This window comes from Vicia villosa, unplaced genomic scaffold (assembly GCF_029867415.1).
Source record: "Vicia villosa cultivar HV-30 ecotype Madison, WI unplaced genomic scaffold, Vvil1.0 ctg.000251F_1_1, whole genome shotgun sequence".
Classification (NCBI taxonomy): Eukaryota; Viridiplantae; Streptophyta; class Magnoliopsida; order Fabales; family Fabaceae; genus Vicia; species Vicia villosa.
The window spans coordinates 160,803-179,868 of NW_026705104.1; the positions used below are offsets into that span (position 1 = coordinate 160,803).

Below are 19,066 nucleotides of genomic sequence, written 5' to 3' on the forward strand. Positions count from 1 at the left end.
TTAACACAGTTCAGAGGCACACAAAGTACTTGGGAATCCCAGTTATTTTTGGTAGATCGAAGAAAGATATTTTCAAACTTGTTGTTGACAGAGTTCAAAAGAAAGTGAAAGGATGGAAAGAAAAAGCTTTGTCAAAAGCATGAAAAGAAGTGCTCATAAAAGCAGTGGCCCAAGCAATCCCAAACTACATTATGGGATGCTACAAAATGCCGGAGTCAGTCTGTCAAGAGATAGAGAGCATTGTGGCGAAATTTTTGTGGGGTAGCAAGGAGGGTGATAGGAAGATTCATTGGATGAGATGGGAAAGAATGGCTAAATCAAAAAGTGTAGGAGGATTGGGCTTTAGAGGCTTCAGCGAGTTTAACAAAATCTTGTTGGGCAAACATTTTTGGAGACTTATGCAGGCGGAAGGATCTTTGTTAGAAAGAGTGTTTAAGAGTAGATACTACCATAACCGGTCCATAGAGGAGAGTACCTTAGGATCTAATCCCAGTTATGCTTAGAGAAGCATTTTCTCATCAAGAGAGCTAGTGCTAACTGGCACAATGTGGCGTATTGGCAATGGTGAAAAGGTGGTGGCAAAGAGAGACAAATGGATCCCTACTGTTGCGGGACTCAAAGTGGTGGGGCAAATGAGGAATTCTGACCCAGATGTCAGAGTCAGCAACTTTATTGATAGCGAGCTAGGTATGTGGAGGACTGATTTGATGAGGCAAACTTTTGAAGCAGATGAAGCTGAGCACATTCTGGGTATCCCTCTCTCTAGAAGGAATGTAGTGGATAAACAAGTTTGGCACCATGAAAAATCTGGAGCATACTTTGTTAAAACAGCGTACCACGTGTGTATTCGGGACAAGGAAGCGAAGGAGCCAGGGCCTTCTAATCCTCCCTCCCAGGAGCTTTGGAAGAAGGTTTGGAACGCTCCTATCCATACCAGAATAAAACACTTTCTATGGAGGCTTGCCTGCAATATTCTTCCTACTAAAACAAATTTGCAGAAAAAAGGAATTGCGTTGGAGGAAACTTGTGGCCTGTGTCATCAAGGAAATGAATCAACCAATCATCTTTTCACTCAACGTGACTTTGCCAGAAGGGTGTTCTTTGCATCGGTCCTTGGATATCACTCAAATGGGACAAATGACACTAATGCTTTGCTGTTTGAGATGTTGTCCAATTGCAATGTTTTCTTTGTGCAGGTATCTTGTTACTTACTCCACCATATATGGAAGGCTCGCAACCTCAGGCTCTATCAGCAGAAGGATGTTGATCCTGTCAAGGTGGCCATGGAAGCTAGGTACGCTGTTATGGAGCTAAACCACCACAACCCATCATGGGCGAAAAATAAAAATCCTGAAAGTGTGGAAAATGGAAGTGCATCAGCTGTTGGCTTTCATACTGTTAGGGTCGATGATGGATTAGGAGAGAACGACGTGGTTACTTTTGGTTGTGTGATTTTGGACGACGAGGAAAAGCCAGTGATATCTCTCTGCAAAAAACAGGTATTAAGGTCCAATCCTAGCTTGGCAGAAGATTTGGCATTGAGATGGAGCATGGAGACAACCATCAGTTTAAAGCTCAGTAAGGTGATCTTTCAATCGGATGCAAAAAAATTGGTGGACTGTGTCAATGAAGTTACTACACATGTGTGTCTGGAATTAGTTGCAGAGGATTGTCGCAGCCATTTGAAGTCTTTCAGTATTGCTAGTATTGTTTTTATTCCTAGGAAGCTTAATTCAAAAGCCCATGCTTTGGCTCAATTAGCAAAGTCAGTTGGCTCAAAAACTTGGCTGGGAGTTTGCCCAATTGTGGACTCTCCCTCCCCTGTGTTGTAATTTCGTTTGGTGTATGAATTCGCCTTTTCCATAAAAAAGAAAACAACATTGATCAAAGATTTTTCTGCTCTTGCGATCCATCTCATAGAATGTCGTTGTTGTTCTTTCTTTGTCTGATAACATTGAGAAATCTATTCCTAATCATACTTAAAAATATTACAACCCAAAAAAAAATAGTGGATGGTAAAAATCTTTGAGTGATATACCTTACAATACACCATTTTCTTTTTCAGTATGTAATAGAAGTAATTTATTCTGTCGGATGGTCTGAAAACCGAGGGAAAAATGTCATTATTTTATTTTTTTTAATTTTAAAAAGACACAACCTTTTACCTCAGTTGTTAATAAATAACGAGGGAAAAAGTGTCACAATTTTGTTCATAAAAAATCTTTTTCATCCAATTATTGTGTATCAATGCTCAAGAATCTACAGTTTTATTCATAACCAAATTTTTATTGTCCATTTATTGAGTATCAATGTTCAAAACACTACACTATTGTTCATAAATAAATCTTTATCATCTATTTATGGACTATCAACGCTCAAAACACTTCCAAAACATTAATCCACTAGAAACATTTGTGATATGCGTGAAATCCTCACGACAGTCATTAAGAAGGCACACACACTTTATATTTTAGATGTTACATTGTGAATCACAAACATTGATAATAAAAAAATTAGGATTGAAAAAAGTAAAACTTAAAGGAATGGATTGCAAGAGTAGAAAATAGCATTGGTTCAAGGTCTTTTAGTCTTTATATAATTTGTTGTCTTTATACATGATATCTTATTTTTCCTAACTAAGCTTGGTTAATTTCATATCAGAAACAAATAAATCTAAAGCAATTGAGAACATATTACAATATACAGATACTCAACAAATTCCATCATTTGCTTTTCACCAAGATTCACAAAGATGGTTATTAAGATCTTTTAGAACTATTCGTCAAAATTCTAGATTTAAACAATAATAATGTAAACATATAAAAAATTATATATATATATATATATATATATATATATATATATATATATATATATATATATATATGAGGAGGGATATTCTTACTCCAGGAGTAAGTTATTAACACTTACTCCAAATCTGGATCATTGATTCTTCTCAATCTAATGGTTAAAAGTAATAAGTAATGATTTTCTCTCTCCACATTTAATTACTTAATATTTTTAACCATTAGATTGAGAAGAATCAATGATCCAGATTTGGAGTAAGTGTAAATAACTTACTCCTGGAGTAAGAATATCCCTCCTCTATATATATATATATATATATATATATATATATATATATATCATTAAATTTTGCATTATTTCATCTTGGATAATTTTAAGATCGAGAAAAAAAGTTATGCTTTACAATAAAATACGAAATTGATGTTGCAAAGGTTCAAACTCATGAGTAGTATAATTTTTTTCTAGGTGTATCTATAACTGGGAGGAAAAGTGAAAGTTTTTTATGAAGGTCTTTGTTACCTCCGCTATGAAACCGAGGTAAACTCTTTTTTCAACTTGAGGTAAAAAGATTTTTTATAATAGTCAATGATTTTAGTCTTATAGATTTATTAAGTGTGTGACTCACATAGACAAAAGTTTACTGACAAATGAAAGAATCTGTTGACTACAATTAGGATATTTTTATTAGAGTTTTCTTGATTCATATTATATTCTTATTTTAGAAGATTTTATTTTGATTTATTAGGAGTTTAGTGTAATATGTCTATAAAGCTAAGTTTTCATTTTCAATGAAAAATGAACAAGTCATTCTCTCCATTTGATTATTTTTTAGAAGATGAGATGAAGAAAACTCCACTTTCGTTCAACTTGCTCTATTCACCAAATTTCACGAAGTGTTTCTCTCTCTGAATTTTTGAACCTATTTCATTTTCTCCAAAAGGTCATTTTTATAGTCACTTTCATCTAGAGTTTTTGTGGTGTCTTAGAATAAAGATCATGAGCTTTTGGATATTTACGGTCTTTGGCCCAAAAAAGTCAACATGTTTCCATCCAATTCTCCCTTTTCATACCATTGCAAAGCAAAGTACAATTAGCATGTGGGAGATAAAGTGTCTTGTGGTAGGCTAGTGGCACAAATATACCGGAGGATGTGTCTTGCAACAGTTCTTTACAACTAGTAGACAAGCTGGGCGTTGTAATAGTTGTACTATTGTGCAAAGTTTTGTCTTTTAGTGCCTCATTCTTATCCCTTTGCTATTTGATTCAAATACACTCCATCCCGTTGATTGGAGCCCCGTATGACCTAGAACTCTGAATGTCTACTCTTTGTACTTTTCGTTGCATATTCTATTTCGTCCAACTATCTTCTTCAAACTTTGGGTTAAAGTTATGTTCCAGTACTATCGTTCCATGACTCATCAAAAGTCATTTCTACACAATTATCAAACACATAAAAACTAAAAAATGAGAGCACCTATTGTGCTCTTTATAATTTACTTATAATCAATAAAATGCATTAAATTAAACTAGTAAATAATTGAATTAAAAAGATAAATTCAAGTGTTAAGTTATATAACAACTCATAAAAAGTGAGTTATCACACTCTCAAACTTGAATAATTACTTTTCATCAAGTGATGTGACAAATAATATTATAAAATAATTTTTTTACTTTCCTCCATCCCTTACCCTAGCAGCTCAAAATTTGGCACAACTCAGTTTTTTTACAAATTACTCTTGTTAGCGTATGTGTGTGCTTCTTGAAACTGCATGTCATTCAAGAAGTCCTCGATTAAGATAGCTAGCCTAAATCCTATTTTGATTACTCTATTCTATGGTCCAAGATTTCTTTATTTCAGTTCTAGAAAGGGGGGTTAACTATATTGCTCTTGGCCTTATAGCTCATTTTAAACTTGAGGCATTGTTATTTTTTTCTTGATAAGTTTGGCTAGATGCCCCACCATTTCACATGATGGGATCTCATTTGTAATGAGTCCAAACTGTTACTATTAGTGAAGACATCCACTGTTCCTCCATTTTTTGGCACATGAACTTGTTCCTCCAATTTTGAGCACAAGAACTTTATTTGTGTTGCTCATTGCCATTTTTCCTTCTTTTTTTCACACTTTTGTGTGTTTATTTATAAATACAGTGTATCCTTGTGCTAGCCTTAAGCAATAATATTATCCTCCCCTAAAATAAGTCCTACAATAAATCATATTTCATACAATTTAAACTTCTTAAGAGGCTAACTAATTTCCTGACTACTTAATTCCATCGAGAGAAATCAGACATGGAGCCTTACTGATTTACTAGTTGGAACTAAAATTATTGAACTTAAATGGTTATTTAAAAACAAAATTAAATGAGCTTGGAAAAGTTGATAAGTATAAAGCTTAATTATAAAGCATTGGATATTCTTAACAACAAGAGGTAGATTTCACCGAAGTGTTTACTCATGTGGATCAAGTGGAAACTTTGAGTATGATATTAGCACTTGGAACACAAAGGAGTTTATAGATCTACCACTTCGATTTTAAATCATCATTTTCCTATGGTGAACTCAATAAGGATGTATGTATGGGGCAACCAAAGTGTTATGAAAAGAAAAAAAGGGAGAAACATATGATGGTTTAGTTGTATTGAAACTCATTTTTAAAGCTTTGTAATTTTTAAAATAAGCTCCAGGGAATGGTTTAGTTGTATTGAAACTCATTTCAACAATGATGGTTTCTAAAAATGGCCAAATGAACGAACTTTATTCACCAATAAGAGAAACATATGCAAATTATTAATAGTAAGTATTTGTTAGACTTGAGACTTCTCACACAAGAGGTGGTGAATTGTGTGGTTCATGAATAAGTGATTTTAAAAATTTTTGGGAAACAAAATCTAAGTTTAAAAACAGTTTTAGAAACTTAACCGCAAAAAAATAATAAAAACCAGAAAATAACTTGCAGAAATTTAAAAAGTTAGGGGAAAAGAGGAACAACGATGTTTATAGAGATTCAGTCAAAACAAAAGGACCTAGTCCTATCCTTAATAATTGATCTTGAGAGTTTTCAATAAATGTTGATGGTAGACGATAGGCTAATGAGCTAGAGGGGGTGAATACATCAATAGAAATTTCACAGTGTTTTTAAAAACTTTTGACTAATGGAAGCGTCCCTAAATCGACTTTTGTCTATTCCGAACCGCTATAGGTAGGATCGAATATGCTACAACCACGAAGAAAGTGGACACGCTAAAGAGTTTGAAAAATCAAATCAATACGTTTTTCAAAAAATTATTCGTTTGAATGATTAACACTTAATCACATACTTCCAATGAGAATGAGATTGATAAATTTGCTAAGGCAATTTATCGAACACGTGTTGTGCAAACAGTTTGTTGAATAAGCAAATAAACAAACACTTGGTATGCAATATACTAAGCACTACAATTTTCTAAGTGTAGAGGTTCGTGATTAATAATTGAAAAATGCAATTGTTATCAGCAATGTAAACATAGTTTTTATATCACAAATCTACACTTTGAATATTATGTGCTAAGACAATTAAATACCAAAAATGAATGCAATAAGAAGTAAAGTAAAAGACAAGAAACACAACATTTTTTAGGCAATTCCCCTATCGACCTTGTTAAGGGTACGTCTGCCCCCAATTCCAAATGAGGATTGAGATAATCATTATATACTTTGCAAATTGTTATTGCAAAAGAAGTTAAGGCAATAAACAAACAAACTCAGTTTTGATGTTGATTCTTTATTCTCTCTCCCCTTGATCTTAGCAAGATCAAGTCTACCTAAGAGCTTTCCTTGATCCTCTGTCTACAGTGGCCCACTTGAACGAACCCGTGTTCTTCAAGACCTTTAATCGGCTGAATCTTAACCAAAGCCTCTTGTCCAAAACCCCCCCAAATCACCTTGATCTTGGAGGACAAAACCTCAAAGGTTTTATTCAATGAAACCACCAGCAATCTTTACCCAAGGGAATATCCAATTCCTATCTATAGACGTTAACAAGCTTTATCATGTATCAACACACAAGAAGGATTATGTGTAATTGTGTAGTGAACAAGAAGAAAATGAAGATGAGAAGACTTGTGTATCTTTCAGGTTTCAAAGATGCTTGAAAAGTGTGTGTAGAAAAGTAGTTATGTGGATGTGTAATGGTGAGCTGAAACAGAGGATCTGGTGCACAAAAACTCAGTTTGGGTAGCGACGCGTCGACTTCCTAGAGCTCATGCGTCGACCAGAATCACGCAGAGAGTTGCAGCGACGCGTCGACCTCCTTGAGTCAAACTAAGTTGACATCATTTAAAATACATTTACGAGGTATGCATGCACTCATAATTGAGATCTTTTAGTAGGAAAGGCTCACAAACCCCCTTATACAAGGATGTAATGGTTTACCTTAAACTAAATAATACCAGACGATAGATTTGAGAGTTTGCGTCTTTTATTTCTTAAAAGTTTAGGAATGAAGTGGATAGTGTTCCTTCCCATTGGTGGATTAAAACAGTTAGATTTCTTTCTACAAACAAGAACCTTGGAGTTATTACTCTTCAAGCTTCTTAAACCTTGAGCTCTAAACCTTAATTTTACATGGGATAACCAATAAACTATAAAAATTTAACATTGGACTGATCTCAAACCTATCAAACTTTTAATATTGGGCTGAACTTTAATCTATCTTAATTTTAATAACGGACTGACCAAAAACCTACCAAACTTTTAATATCGAACTAAACCGGAACTTATGAAAAATAAACAACAGTTAAATGTGTAATGTGCCTATAAATAAATTAGTGCCTATAAATTAAATTTTCATTTTCAATAAAAATAAACAAGTCATTCTCTTCATTTGCATATTTTTCTCTTTTCGGTTACAAGTGTAATGTGCCTATAAAACAAAATTTTCATTTTCAATAAAAAACAAGGCATTATCTTCATTTAATTAAATTCACTTTTAGTTTTATTCATTTCTGCCTACCAGCAACGCATAACACATTTCATGACATTATATAAAAGAGTCAAAAACACACATTTGAAAATTTTGAAAAGCTAAAATAGCATATCAAAGTCTTTTCAAACTTATAGCAAAATAAATCAGAAATACTACCGAATTTTATGTGTTGTATAAGAAAAATGATATCATGACATCCAAAAATGAAACTATACCATATACACTATTCACAAATTCATAAACAGTATTTTATATAATTTTGACGTTTTAATATATTTATGTCTAAAACTATTTTGGTTAATCAAATATTAAAATTTGGTTAATATATTCTGACATTAAAAGTTTAATAAAATACTAAATTATAAATAAAACAATTAAATAATAAAATACATTCTTGTTGTTAATATAATTGTAAAGTTGATTAATGACACAACATTATATTTGTATTATAAAATAAATTTTAAAATTAAATATATTAAAAAAATATTTTTTAAAAAATTATTTTTAAAAATTATATTTTATTTTAAAAAAATTATGTTCAAAGTGAACAATATATACGGTGTATTTATAGATGTAAGATATTGGTGTCAAAATGACAAAACCTGGTTGTATAATGACACTTTTGAATACAGCTGTCAAAATGAGTCCGGTCCATCGAGCAGACCCAAAAGTCCAATAATTTAGCACGTGTCAGGCTGTAAAATACTTTAAAAAACACGACCCTATCTTTTTGAGCCAACCGTTGGGCCTGTGTTTTTCATGGGCCGGGCCAAGCCAAGCGAACTTTGGAATGGCCTATTGAAAAAAAAATTGTTAAATTTTAGAGAAAAAAGATTGAGATTTGTTATGATTGCATAAATGTGTCTTCAAGTGATAAAAAAATTAAAGAGGATGAATATATATTTTTAAAATGATGTGATCAAGAAAATAGTTGTTAGATGGAGAGAAAATTTGATAAGTATTGGCGATAATATTAAATTAATTTATATTTATATATATATATATATATATATATATATATATATATATATATATATATATATATATATATATATATATTAAACATCACTTAAATAAGTTTAAGATATTTCTATATACGTTATGTAGTTTTTATTTATTACATCTTTTTTATAAAATTAAAACTATAATATTAAAATACGGACTGAATTGATCCATTGGACTACACTTGTTTTTAAAAAATGGGTCGGGTTTAATTTTTATAACCTATTAGACAATCGTGTTGGGACAGTCTATTTAAATAGGACCGAAGCAGGTTTAGCTGAGCCGGCCAATTTTACGGCTCTACTTTTAGTGGCAATACTATTGAAAGAAACGACGAGTAAGAAAGAGGCACGTAATGAAGAGCATGAAAACTTTAGCAACCTAGGCCACTACTTTATTGTGATAAAAAAAGGCCACAACTTTTTTTCCTTAAAATAATAAACAATTGTCATATAAAGGGAAGCTAACCGTAATGGAAAATTTGTAAAGGGAAAAGCATACGGTTCTGTCCTCTTCCCCACTTGTTTAGTCGCACGGATGGAGGAGAAACAGATTACAATGTTGAAATTTCTCATTATGGAACATTATTATTGGAAATATCTCAAAGCGTACATTAGTTCACAAAAAATTTGAAGAATATTTTATATAGAAGGACCCTCTTCAACCTATGAATCGATTTTGTGAATGAATGGTTCAATTCACATAGTTCTCTCACAGTTTATATCCAAGTATCGAACTAAATTTAATATTATTTATATAAAACATCAACTCTTATTTTACAAGTCAGTTTTAAAAAATTAGGGTTAACCCAAATTTCTAATAATTAAGCCATTTTCAATAAATAATTTATGTGTATTTTGAGAAGTAATCCAACTTATTTTTAAAGTGAGCAAAATTAATTTTTATTGAATATTGATCTTAAATTTGTGTATTTGAGTCTTAATGTTAAACAATTATATAGTTAAAGCTTTTCAACTCTTTTTATAATATCTGTGCAATATTTTATCATATCAATCAATATTGAGGAGTATAATTTTTGTATATGTAATGAACTAAGTCACAGTCAATAATACTTAACCTTTGAACCTATGATATATTTTTACAAAAATCTAAAAATTAAAGGCAACCCATAATACTATTATATGCATGTACGTGACGTTCTATATTTGGGAATATTACTTGTTTGGACAATTATCCTACTATCTTTTGTCGGTTTCTTTTAAGTTCCAAAACCAATAAGCTTTTAGCTTTTGAGGGCTCCTTTCTACTTAGACTTTGTTCTATGACTCTACAATAGTGGCCGCACTATACTTCATTAGGACATATGCTCAATCATTTTTAGAATAATGACTCACACCATTATCGATAAGTTTTTATCAGTTTTAGGGTTTCCGTGAAGCTTCCATTATTCAATTTCCACCATAAAATAAACTTCCTTAATATTTTTGTAACAATTTTTTTCGACGATAGTGAGACAAACCACTCCATGAGAATTTTAAAAGTTGATGGTGTAAGAGTATTGATTCACTTCTATTTGTCTACATGAATTATATGTCACATTATTTTGACCGTTTTAGGTGCTGAATTTTCTGTCTTATATTGATATATGATTCTTAAATATGTATATTACATATAATGTGTATGCATGGGAGGATTAGCATATGTTAAGAGTATTTTTCAATGAATGGGTTTTTACATGTAGAGTATAGTATTTAAAAGTTCTCCCTTAAGTCGATTAGGATCACACAGTTATTTTTGTTGAGAGTTTCTATGGTGTAGTTATACAATTGACTTTTTTAATGAACTCACTTTAATTGGTTAATAGAATCAAATCTTAAGTCACATCAGCTTTATAGTGTAGTAAATTTAAAATGGATCATTTTTAAAAGTAAATTTCAAGTATTGCATATCACACATCAACTGCCTCATCAACTTCCTCATCAACCTCACGTGCCGGTACATGTGTGGGATGTGGGGTGCGTGAGCCTCCAGCATGTGTGCGACGTGGACGGGGAGATCATCCAGCCTATGTCGGATGTGAACTAGGAGATCGTCCAGCTTGTGTCGGATGTGGACTAGGAGATCGTCCAGCCTGTGTCGGATGTAGACGAGAAGATCGTTCAGCCTGTGTCGGACGTGTACTGCTGGATCCTCCCGTCTGCTGGAAGGATGAAGTAACCTGGATGGGATATGAAAAACCAGATCCTCCAGTCTGCTGGAAAGATGAAGGCAAACCAGTATGGGCGAATGGAAAGCTGGGCGAGGGCACACCAGTATGTGCGAATGAAAAGCTAGGTCCTCCTGCCTGCTGGAAGGACGAGGGCACACCAGTATGCTGGAAGGATGATGGCATCTGAGTCGATGGGAAAGGCAAACTGGATCCTAAGTACTAGAAAGATGCAGGTACCCCAGACGGGAATGTGTGGGAGTAGAGTAATGGGGTAAAAGCCTGAGTACTGGCTAAAGACATATGATCAACATGACTCTGAGGGGGGGGGGACACACGGCCGAGTGAGGCGCGTCACATACTACTATCCTCGGACGTTGGGACTTCTTCTTACCACTATCTTTACTCTTAGGTGGCATTTTACCTATTATATTATTCATCAACAAAGAATATATATTCATTAACAAATTTAAAAGATATTCATTAACACATAAATAGATATTCTTCATCTTCGTTATATATTCATTAAAAGAATATTCATTAACACATAAAAAGATATTCATTAAAAGAATATATATATTCATTAACAAATTTAAAAGATATTCATTAACACATAAGTTATTCTTCATCTTCGTTATCCATATCATTCTCTTCGTCATTCTCTTCATTATTGTCATCGGATTCAAACTCTTCATCATTCTCTTCATCCACATTATTTTCAACCAACAATATAGATGCATCAACTTGATGTCCCTCAACAATTGTATTAGACAAACTTGTAATGTCTTCAGCTGCAACCACTTCATTAATTTGATCAACATCATCAACTTGATAGGAAGCATCTTCTACTTGATCGCCATTTTCAATATGACCTTGCGGTTTTGTTTTTATTACAACACACCATCCTCTTTTACGTGTTACAAATGAAGGATAAGGTACATAATAAACTTTTCTAACAATATTTGACATTATGAAAGGGTCATACTCTTTATATTTCCGATTTATTTGAATCTCAACAGTACCGTATGACTTGTCTATTTTTGTGCCTCTACTTGGATCTTACCATTCACAATAAAACAAGACAACTTTATTTTCTGAATCCAAGTAATTGTATACCAACTCGTAGATATGTTTAATAAATCCATAAAAGTCGTCTTCACCGCCATCTGTAACTCCTTTTACAAATACACCACTGTTTATGGTTTTTTTCCCTTCGGTCCATGCCTCAGTGTGAAACTTATATCCGTTCACGAAGTATGTGTGCCAATCATTTGCGCTTTGGATAGGGCCTTCTGCCAAGTTTCTCAAATGGAGTATTTCTGGAGTTAGTGGAAACACGCTAGACAGTCTTTGCTTGAACCATAAGGGAAATTGAGCATGAATGACGCCGGATGTTGACTGTACACTGGTACTATGAAAATATGCATTGTTAAACTCCCTACAAAATATACACCATAAGTTTAATAAGTTTGGTATACAGACATTGTCAACAAAGTTAAAAAATTTTGGGTAAACTTACTCAAGATATTGTTTAACTTCAACGCAGTTGATCAAGACATGGACATGTGCGGATTGCATTTCTTTCTTGGTCAACCAATGCACACTCTTCTTTCCAGAAGGTCGACCTGAAAGCCCGAATACTGATAAGGTGAATTGACTCCTCTGGTTGACATTTACCGGATTTCGTATGGTTCTAGGAGTTAACATCAAATGATTGAAATAATGACTGCAAAAATGTGATGTTTCTCTATGCAAGTAATGTGCACATACAAAATTTTCAACTCTTGCTTTATTCTTCACTGATCGCTTTGAATCACCCATGAACCTTTCAAACGGATACATCCACCTATATTGAACTGGTCCACCAAGAAAATCTTCATATGCAAGATGCACAGGTAAATGTTCCATGGAGCCAAAGAAACCAGTCGGAAATACTTGTTCCAACTTACAAAGAATGATTGCAATGTTTTGGTCCAACTTCATGATGTCTTCCACTTTTAAAGCTGACGCACAAATATCTCTAAAAAACTGACTAATTTCAATTAGTGGTTCAAGAACATGTTTGGGTAGCGAGCCAAATGCAATTGGTAGCAATTGTTCCATAGAAATGTGACAATCGTGACTTTTCATTCCATGCAACTTCCCATTGTTAGGGTCAGCACACCTTGATAAATTCGATGAATACCCATCGGGCATTCTCAAATCTTTTAACCATCGACAAACAGCTTTAGCTTCTTGGGAGGTCAGACTGAAACAAGCCTTTGGTTTTAATAACTTTCCATTCGGTAGAGGCTTCAACTCCAACTCTCTTTTGTTACACCATTGTTCCATGTCTTGTCTGGCCTTCTCATTATCTTTTGTTTTTCCATTCACATCCATCACTGTGTTAAATACATTATCAAAAAAATTCTTCTCAATATGCATAACATCTAGATTATGGCGCAACAAGTTATCTTTCCAATACGGGAGGTCCCAAAATATACTTCTTTTTGTCCTATTGTGCGTGACTTCGTATCCTTAATTTGGCATGCTTTGCCAGTATCTGTAAATTTCGATAGCTCACTAACTTGTTCCCATATAGCCCATGGTGGCAATCGAGGCGGAGGCAAATCTTTCACTCGTACATCTTTTTTAAAGTTTGTCATGTTTCTTCTATAGGAGTGATTTCGTGGTAGGAATCTGCGGTGACAGTCAAACCACGAGCTTTTCCCACCTTCAGCCAACGTGAACCCTTTGTTGTATCCCATGCAATGCGGACAACCCATTTTGCCATGCGTACCCCAACCAGACAACATGCCATATGCTGTAAAGTCGTTGATGGTCCACATCAAGGAAGCTCGCATGGTAAAGTTTTATTTACACGATACATCACAAGTCCATTCTCCAATCCACAATCTCTTCAAATCATCAATTAAAGGTTGTAAATACACATCAATTTCTGCTTTTGGACTCGAAGGTCCTGGAATGACGCACGTCAAAAACATGTATGGTTTTGCCATGCACATCTCAGGAGGAAGGTTGTAAGGGGTTACAATAACTGGCCAACAAGAATACATACTTCCCAACGCTTGAACATAAGGAGTAAAACCATCTGAGCATAATCCAAGCCTGACATTTCTAGGTTCTGCGGAAAAATCAGGATGTATTCGATCAAAGTGCTTCCATACCTCGCCATCAGATGGATGCCGCATAGTGCCTGGACTTGTTTTATTTGTGTGATGCCATGTCATTTGACTTGCACTGTGCATTGAAGCAAACATTCTTTTTAACCTTGGTATTATCGGAAGATAACACATGGACTTTACTGCTACACGGTCTTGATTAGTGTTAACGGCCCTACTGCGAACTTTATATCATGGACTCATACAAAACTTACATTCCTCCAACAATCCATCTTTAGTACCAAACTCATTGTCGTAAAACAATATACAACCATTAATGTAACAACCAATCTTTCTTACTCTTAAGCCCAACTTCGACACCAACTTATTTGCTTCATAAAATGTTGTAGGCAAGTTGTCTTTCATTGCAGTTGAGTCCAACATCATTTTTACGAAGAATTCCAAACACTGATCAAGAACATCCCAATTTGACTTGGCGGCCAATAATCTCACACACATTGATAACTTTGAGTCAGACGATCCATCAAACAACGGCGTATTCATATCATTCAACAACTGATAAAATTTTTGCGCTTCCTCATTCAGCAACTCTTCCCCACCAAAATCTTCAGGTTGATCATAGGTCACGTTCACACCAAAAGCATCCTCAACCATGTCACCAATCAGATTAAAGTTTTCCTCATATTCTATAGGCAGTTGACTACTTGAAGCATGCGCGTTGCTAGTCTCTGGTACGTTACTAGGCAGTTCTTCACCGTTAAACGTCCAAACCCAATAGTTTGCAATGAAACCCCTTCTATGCAAATGAGATGTTACTTTCTGTGAGTCACTAATTATTGGTCTACATTCACATTTAAGACAGGGACACCTAACTCCTCCTTCGCTTCGACATAATTCCTGAGCAAACGCCCAACTGATAAACCCTTCAACTCCTACTATAAAATTGGGTTTAAGTCCCATTCTTCCTGAAAATGTTCTATCGTACATCCAACTACGATAATACCGATAATATTCCATACTGCACATTTATACAATCATTGTCATTTTGAGTTACAAATAATAATCAACTTAATATTATTCTTAAACATATACTAGTTAATATTTACTATTCTTAAAAATATTATTTAATAACAATACTACTAATATTTTTAACTACACATGTTATATTGAACATATGTTAACCATAAAGTTATTATTTTTTTAACTACACATTTTAAACTACACATATTGGAAATATTATTTAATAAAAATACTACTATTAAATATTTACTATTATTAAAAATATTATTTTGATTCAACTACTAAACATGTACCATATAAATATCTATTACATATTAAAAAGTACTACTTATTTTTAATTAAATATCTGTTAAATATCTATTACATATCATGTTAAAGATTTTTATTAAATATATAATATATTCTACTTTTAAAATGTATATTCTACTATTAAATATATAATATATTCTACTATTACATATCATGTAAACATAACTTCTACATTCATTAAGATTAATATGCATATTTGTTTATTAATAATTTCTATTTTTAAAAACAATAATATATATATATATATATATATATATATATATATATATATATATATATATATATATTACATAGTAAAACATATTCTATTAGAATTTTTTTAATAAAATTATTTTTATAAAATATATACAAAAATAATGTATTTTAAATTATAGTTTGTTTATATTTCTATTTTTCAAAAAAAAAACTTAATTTATATAAACATAAAAATACATTTTCATTGCATAAAAATATTCTGTTTTAAAAAAAATTTAATATAATTATAAAAAAATAATTTTCTATGTATAAAAATATTCTCTTTTTAATATTTTATTTTTCATAATTCATAATATAAAAATATTATCTTTTTAATATTTTATTTTTCATAATTCATAATATAAAAATATTATCTTTTTATTATAAACATTAAAAATTTATTTTCTATATATATGCAAAAATAACTCTGTTTTTATTTATATATTTATACATTTTTGTTTTTTATTATTTTTAATATATTTTATCTTCTGTTTTTAAATATATATATATATATATATATATATATATATATATATATATATATATCACAATAAAAAAAGTTACTAAAATTAAACCTAAATTAAACCTAACTAACAACTAAATAAATTCAGAAATTTCCTTCAAATCACAATAAAAATAACAACTAAATCTCCTTCTCTAAGAGAAATTATTAATTTTCTTCACAATAAAACCTAACAACTAAATAAATCACAATAAAAATAAAATTAAAAAAATTTACTAAAATACCTCTTCTTCAAATCTCCTTCAATCTTCTAGTACCAATATAATTTTCTTCACAATTAAATTCATAAATTTAAAAATTCTTAAAAAAACAAAATTATACAAATAAAATATAAATTTAGTTATGTGTTAGGAGCAATATTAGAGATTTATTGACTTAATTTGGTATTTGAGAGAGCATTACAATGCTTTGGTGGAGAATTTTGGTGGAGAAGAACAGTGGTTGAAACGAGGGAGAAGAGAGAATAAAACAAGGGAGAAGAAAATGACTAGCTCTGAAACGTAAATGTATTGGTTTTTTGAATTGATATATAAGGAAATCAGCGACGTGGTCTTCACGTCGCAACCTTTGCCACGTGGGAAGCACGTCGCTACCACAAAACGGTCATAATAATAATAATTACACACTCTACCATATTTGTAAGAGTGGCAGAGCTATATTCCCAGTAAAATGTTGCGACGTGGGAGTAACGTCACAACTCAAATTCAAAAAATTTCAAACCTCCCTCTAACTACAACGTTAAAGTTTTTATTTTTTTTATCTTTTACTTTTAAGTAGCGACGTGATAGCCACGTCGCAAATGTTTTTAAAAAAAACAACCCCTGACATCTCTGATTATAACGTTGGATTGATTTTTTTAATATAAAAGTTGGTTGTGACGTGGTAATCACGTCGCAACTACTGACGTGATAACCACATCGCTAATTTATGTCCAGGGGACCAACTTTCTTATAGTGATCGTTTGTAAACTTTTCCATGTTGTCGTCTCCGTTCACAGGTAATTGTTCATATCCATCCCAATATATATTTTCCCAAAATCAATTTGATTTTATTTTTTATACATAAATTATTGAATTGGTTTAATGATTTGTATCTTAAATTGATGTTGATTAGAATTTTTTACCAAAAATAACCGATTTGGAATTATGAAATTCATACATTTTGAAATGAATTTGAATTCCTATTTTTTGATTTTTTTTGGTTTATCACCACTGGTTAAGTCCAGTTCGGGGGTCAGTTCTGGCATCAAGTGAATTCCTACCTTAAAATTATGTATTTGGAGATTAGGACTTATATTTATGAAATTAATGAACTCTAAAATTGAATTGAATTACCCATAAATTATGTAATTATGGATTAAGATTTAGATTTTATCATATTCATACATTATTGTTAGAACAAGATTTGTTCTGATCAATATTCTTAGTTTTGATGATAACAATGTATATGAATTTTGTATGAGATAATGTGGTACTCTAATACTATGCAATTTTCATTTTAGGAACTATATAAAGAGTATGCACAAAATCAACGCAAGAAGCACTGACTCAGAAGGTTCAGCATGCAACATCAGAACATGGTCTGGCAAGACATCATACCACGATATTCAACTGAGAATACAATGTCAGGACGACTTGCAGTTAAATAAAGTAAAGATCCAATCATACCACGATATTCCTTTTCAGAAGTATTTATTCCTTTTTCATCTTTATCTAGACTAGAAGAAGGATGCATAGGTGTAGACATAATTTTTGCTTTTGTCATACCATATTTTTTTAGAATATCTTTGATGTATTTTTCTTGAAAGATAAAGATACCCTCTTCTGATTGTTTTATTTGGAGTCCTAGAAAGTATCTTAATTCTCCCATCATGCTCATTTCAAATTCACTTTTCATGAGGTTTGAGAAATAATCACACATTTTTTCATTTGTTGATCCAAAAATGATATCATCCACATAAATTTGAACAATTAAAAGATCTTTCTTATATGATTTTTTAAACAGGGTAGTGTCAATTTTTCCTCTAGAAAAGTCATTTTTAAGTAAGAATAGACTAAGTCTTTCGTACCAAGCTCTAGGGGCTTGTTTTAGACCATAGAGAGCTTTTGTTAATTTAAAAACATGATTTGGAAATTTTGAATCCTCAAATCCAGGTGGTTGTTTAACAAAAACTTCTTCGTTTAAAACACCATTTAAGAATGCACTTTTTACATCCATTTGAAAGAGTTTTATACCTTTGTGTGCTGTATATGCAAGAAGGATACGTATAGCCTCAAGTCTAGCTACTGGAGCATATGTTTCGTCATAATCAATTCCTTCTTGTTGATTATACCCTTGAGCAGCTAGTCTAGCTTTATTTCTTATAATGTTTCCATCTTCATCTAGCTTATTTCTAAAAATCCATCTAGTTCCAATAATAGTTTTATCAAGAGGATTTGGAACGAGATTCCATACCTGATTCTTTTCAAATTGTGAAAGCTCTTCAGTCATGGCTTGAATCCATGAATCATCTTGTATTGCATCATTTATATGCTTGGGTTCAATTTGAGACATCATTGCTAGGTTGTTGTTTTTGTCTTTGAAGAATTGTCTTGTACGTACTTAATCAGAGGTTTCACCAATAATTACATCATGAAGATGATGTGGTACAGTTTTCCATCCTTTTGGAGGAGTTGGAAGTGATTCTTCCATAGTGTCTACGTGAATTTCTTTGTTGAGGATTTCCTCCTGTTCATCTAATTCATCATCAAGACTTTCAATGGTTGAAGGTTCATTAGTTTCATTAAATATAACATGCATGCTTTCTTCCACACATTGATTTTTGAGATTGTAAATTCTATATCTTTTTGAAGTTTGAGAGTATCTAATAAATATTCCTTTGTCAGATTTAGAATCAAACTTTCCTAGATTATCTT

The 19,066-nt window shown here is 32.2% G+C and overlaps 2 protein-coding genes across 2 annotated transcripts; one reads left to right on the forward strand and one right to left on the reverse strand.

Moving 5' to 3' along the window:
* The first annotated feature begins 545 nt into the window (after nucleotides 1-545).
* On the forward strand, nucleotides 546-1,832 carry LOC131625935 (uncharacterized). Its single transcript, XM_058896773.1, has one exon. It carries the CDS (start codon nucleotides 546-548, stop codon nucleotides 1,830-1,832), a length of 1,287 nt encoding a protein of 428 aa, XP_058752756.1.
* Nucleotides 1,833-4,195: 2,363 nt separating this feature from the next.
* LOC131625936 (uncharacterized mitochondrial protein AtMg00820-like) lies at nucleotides 4,196-18,704 on the reverse strand. The gene is made up of 2 exons (XM_058896774.1): nucleotides 18,386-18,704; nucleotides 4,196-4,239 (listed from the first exon to the last, which is right to left on the reverse strand). Exons 1-2 carry the CDS (start codon nucleotides 18,702-18,704, stop codon nucleotides 4,196-4,198), a joined length of 363 nt encoding a protein of 120 aa, XP_058752757.1.
* Nucleotides 18,705-19,066: the final 362 nt, after the last annotated feature.

Coding starts and splice junctions, on each gene's coding strand:
- LOC131625935 (XM_058896773.1), top strand. CDS start 546: ATGTGGCGTATTGGCAATGGTGAAAAGGTGGTGGCAAAGAGAGACAAA.
- LOC131625936 (XM_058896774.1), bottom strand. CDS start 18,704: ATGTCTCAAATTGAACCCAAGCATATAAATGATGCAATACAAGATGAT. Junction 4,240..18,385: donor TGCATATACAGCACACAAAG/GTATAAAACTCT, acceptor ATAATTGTGTAG/AAATGACTTTTGATGAGTCA.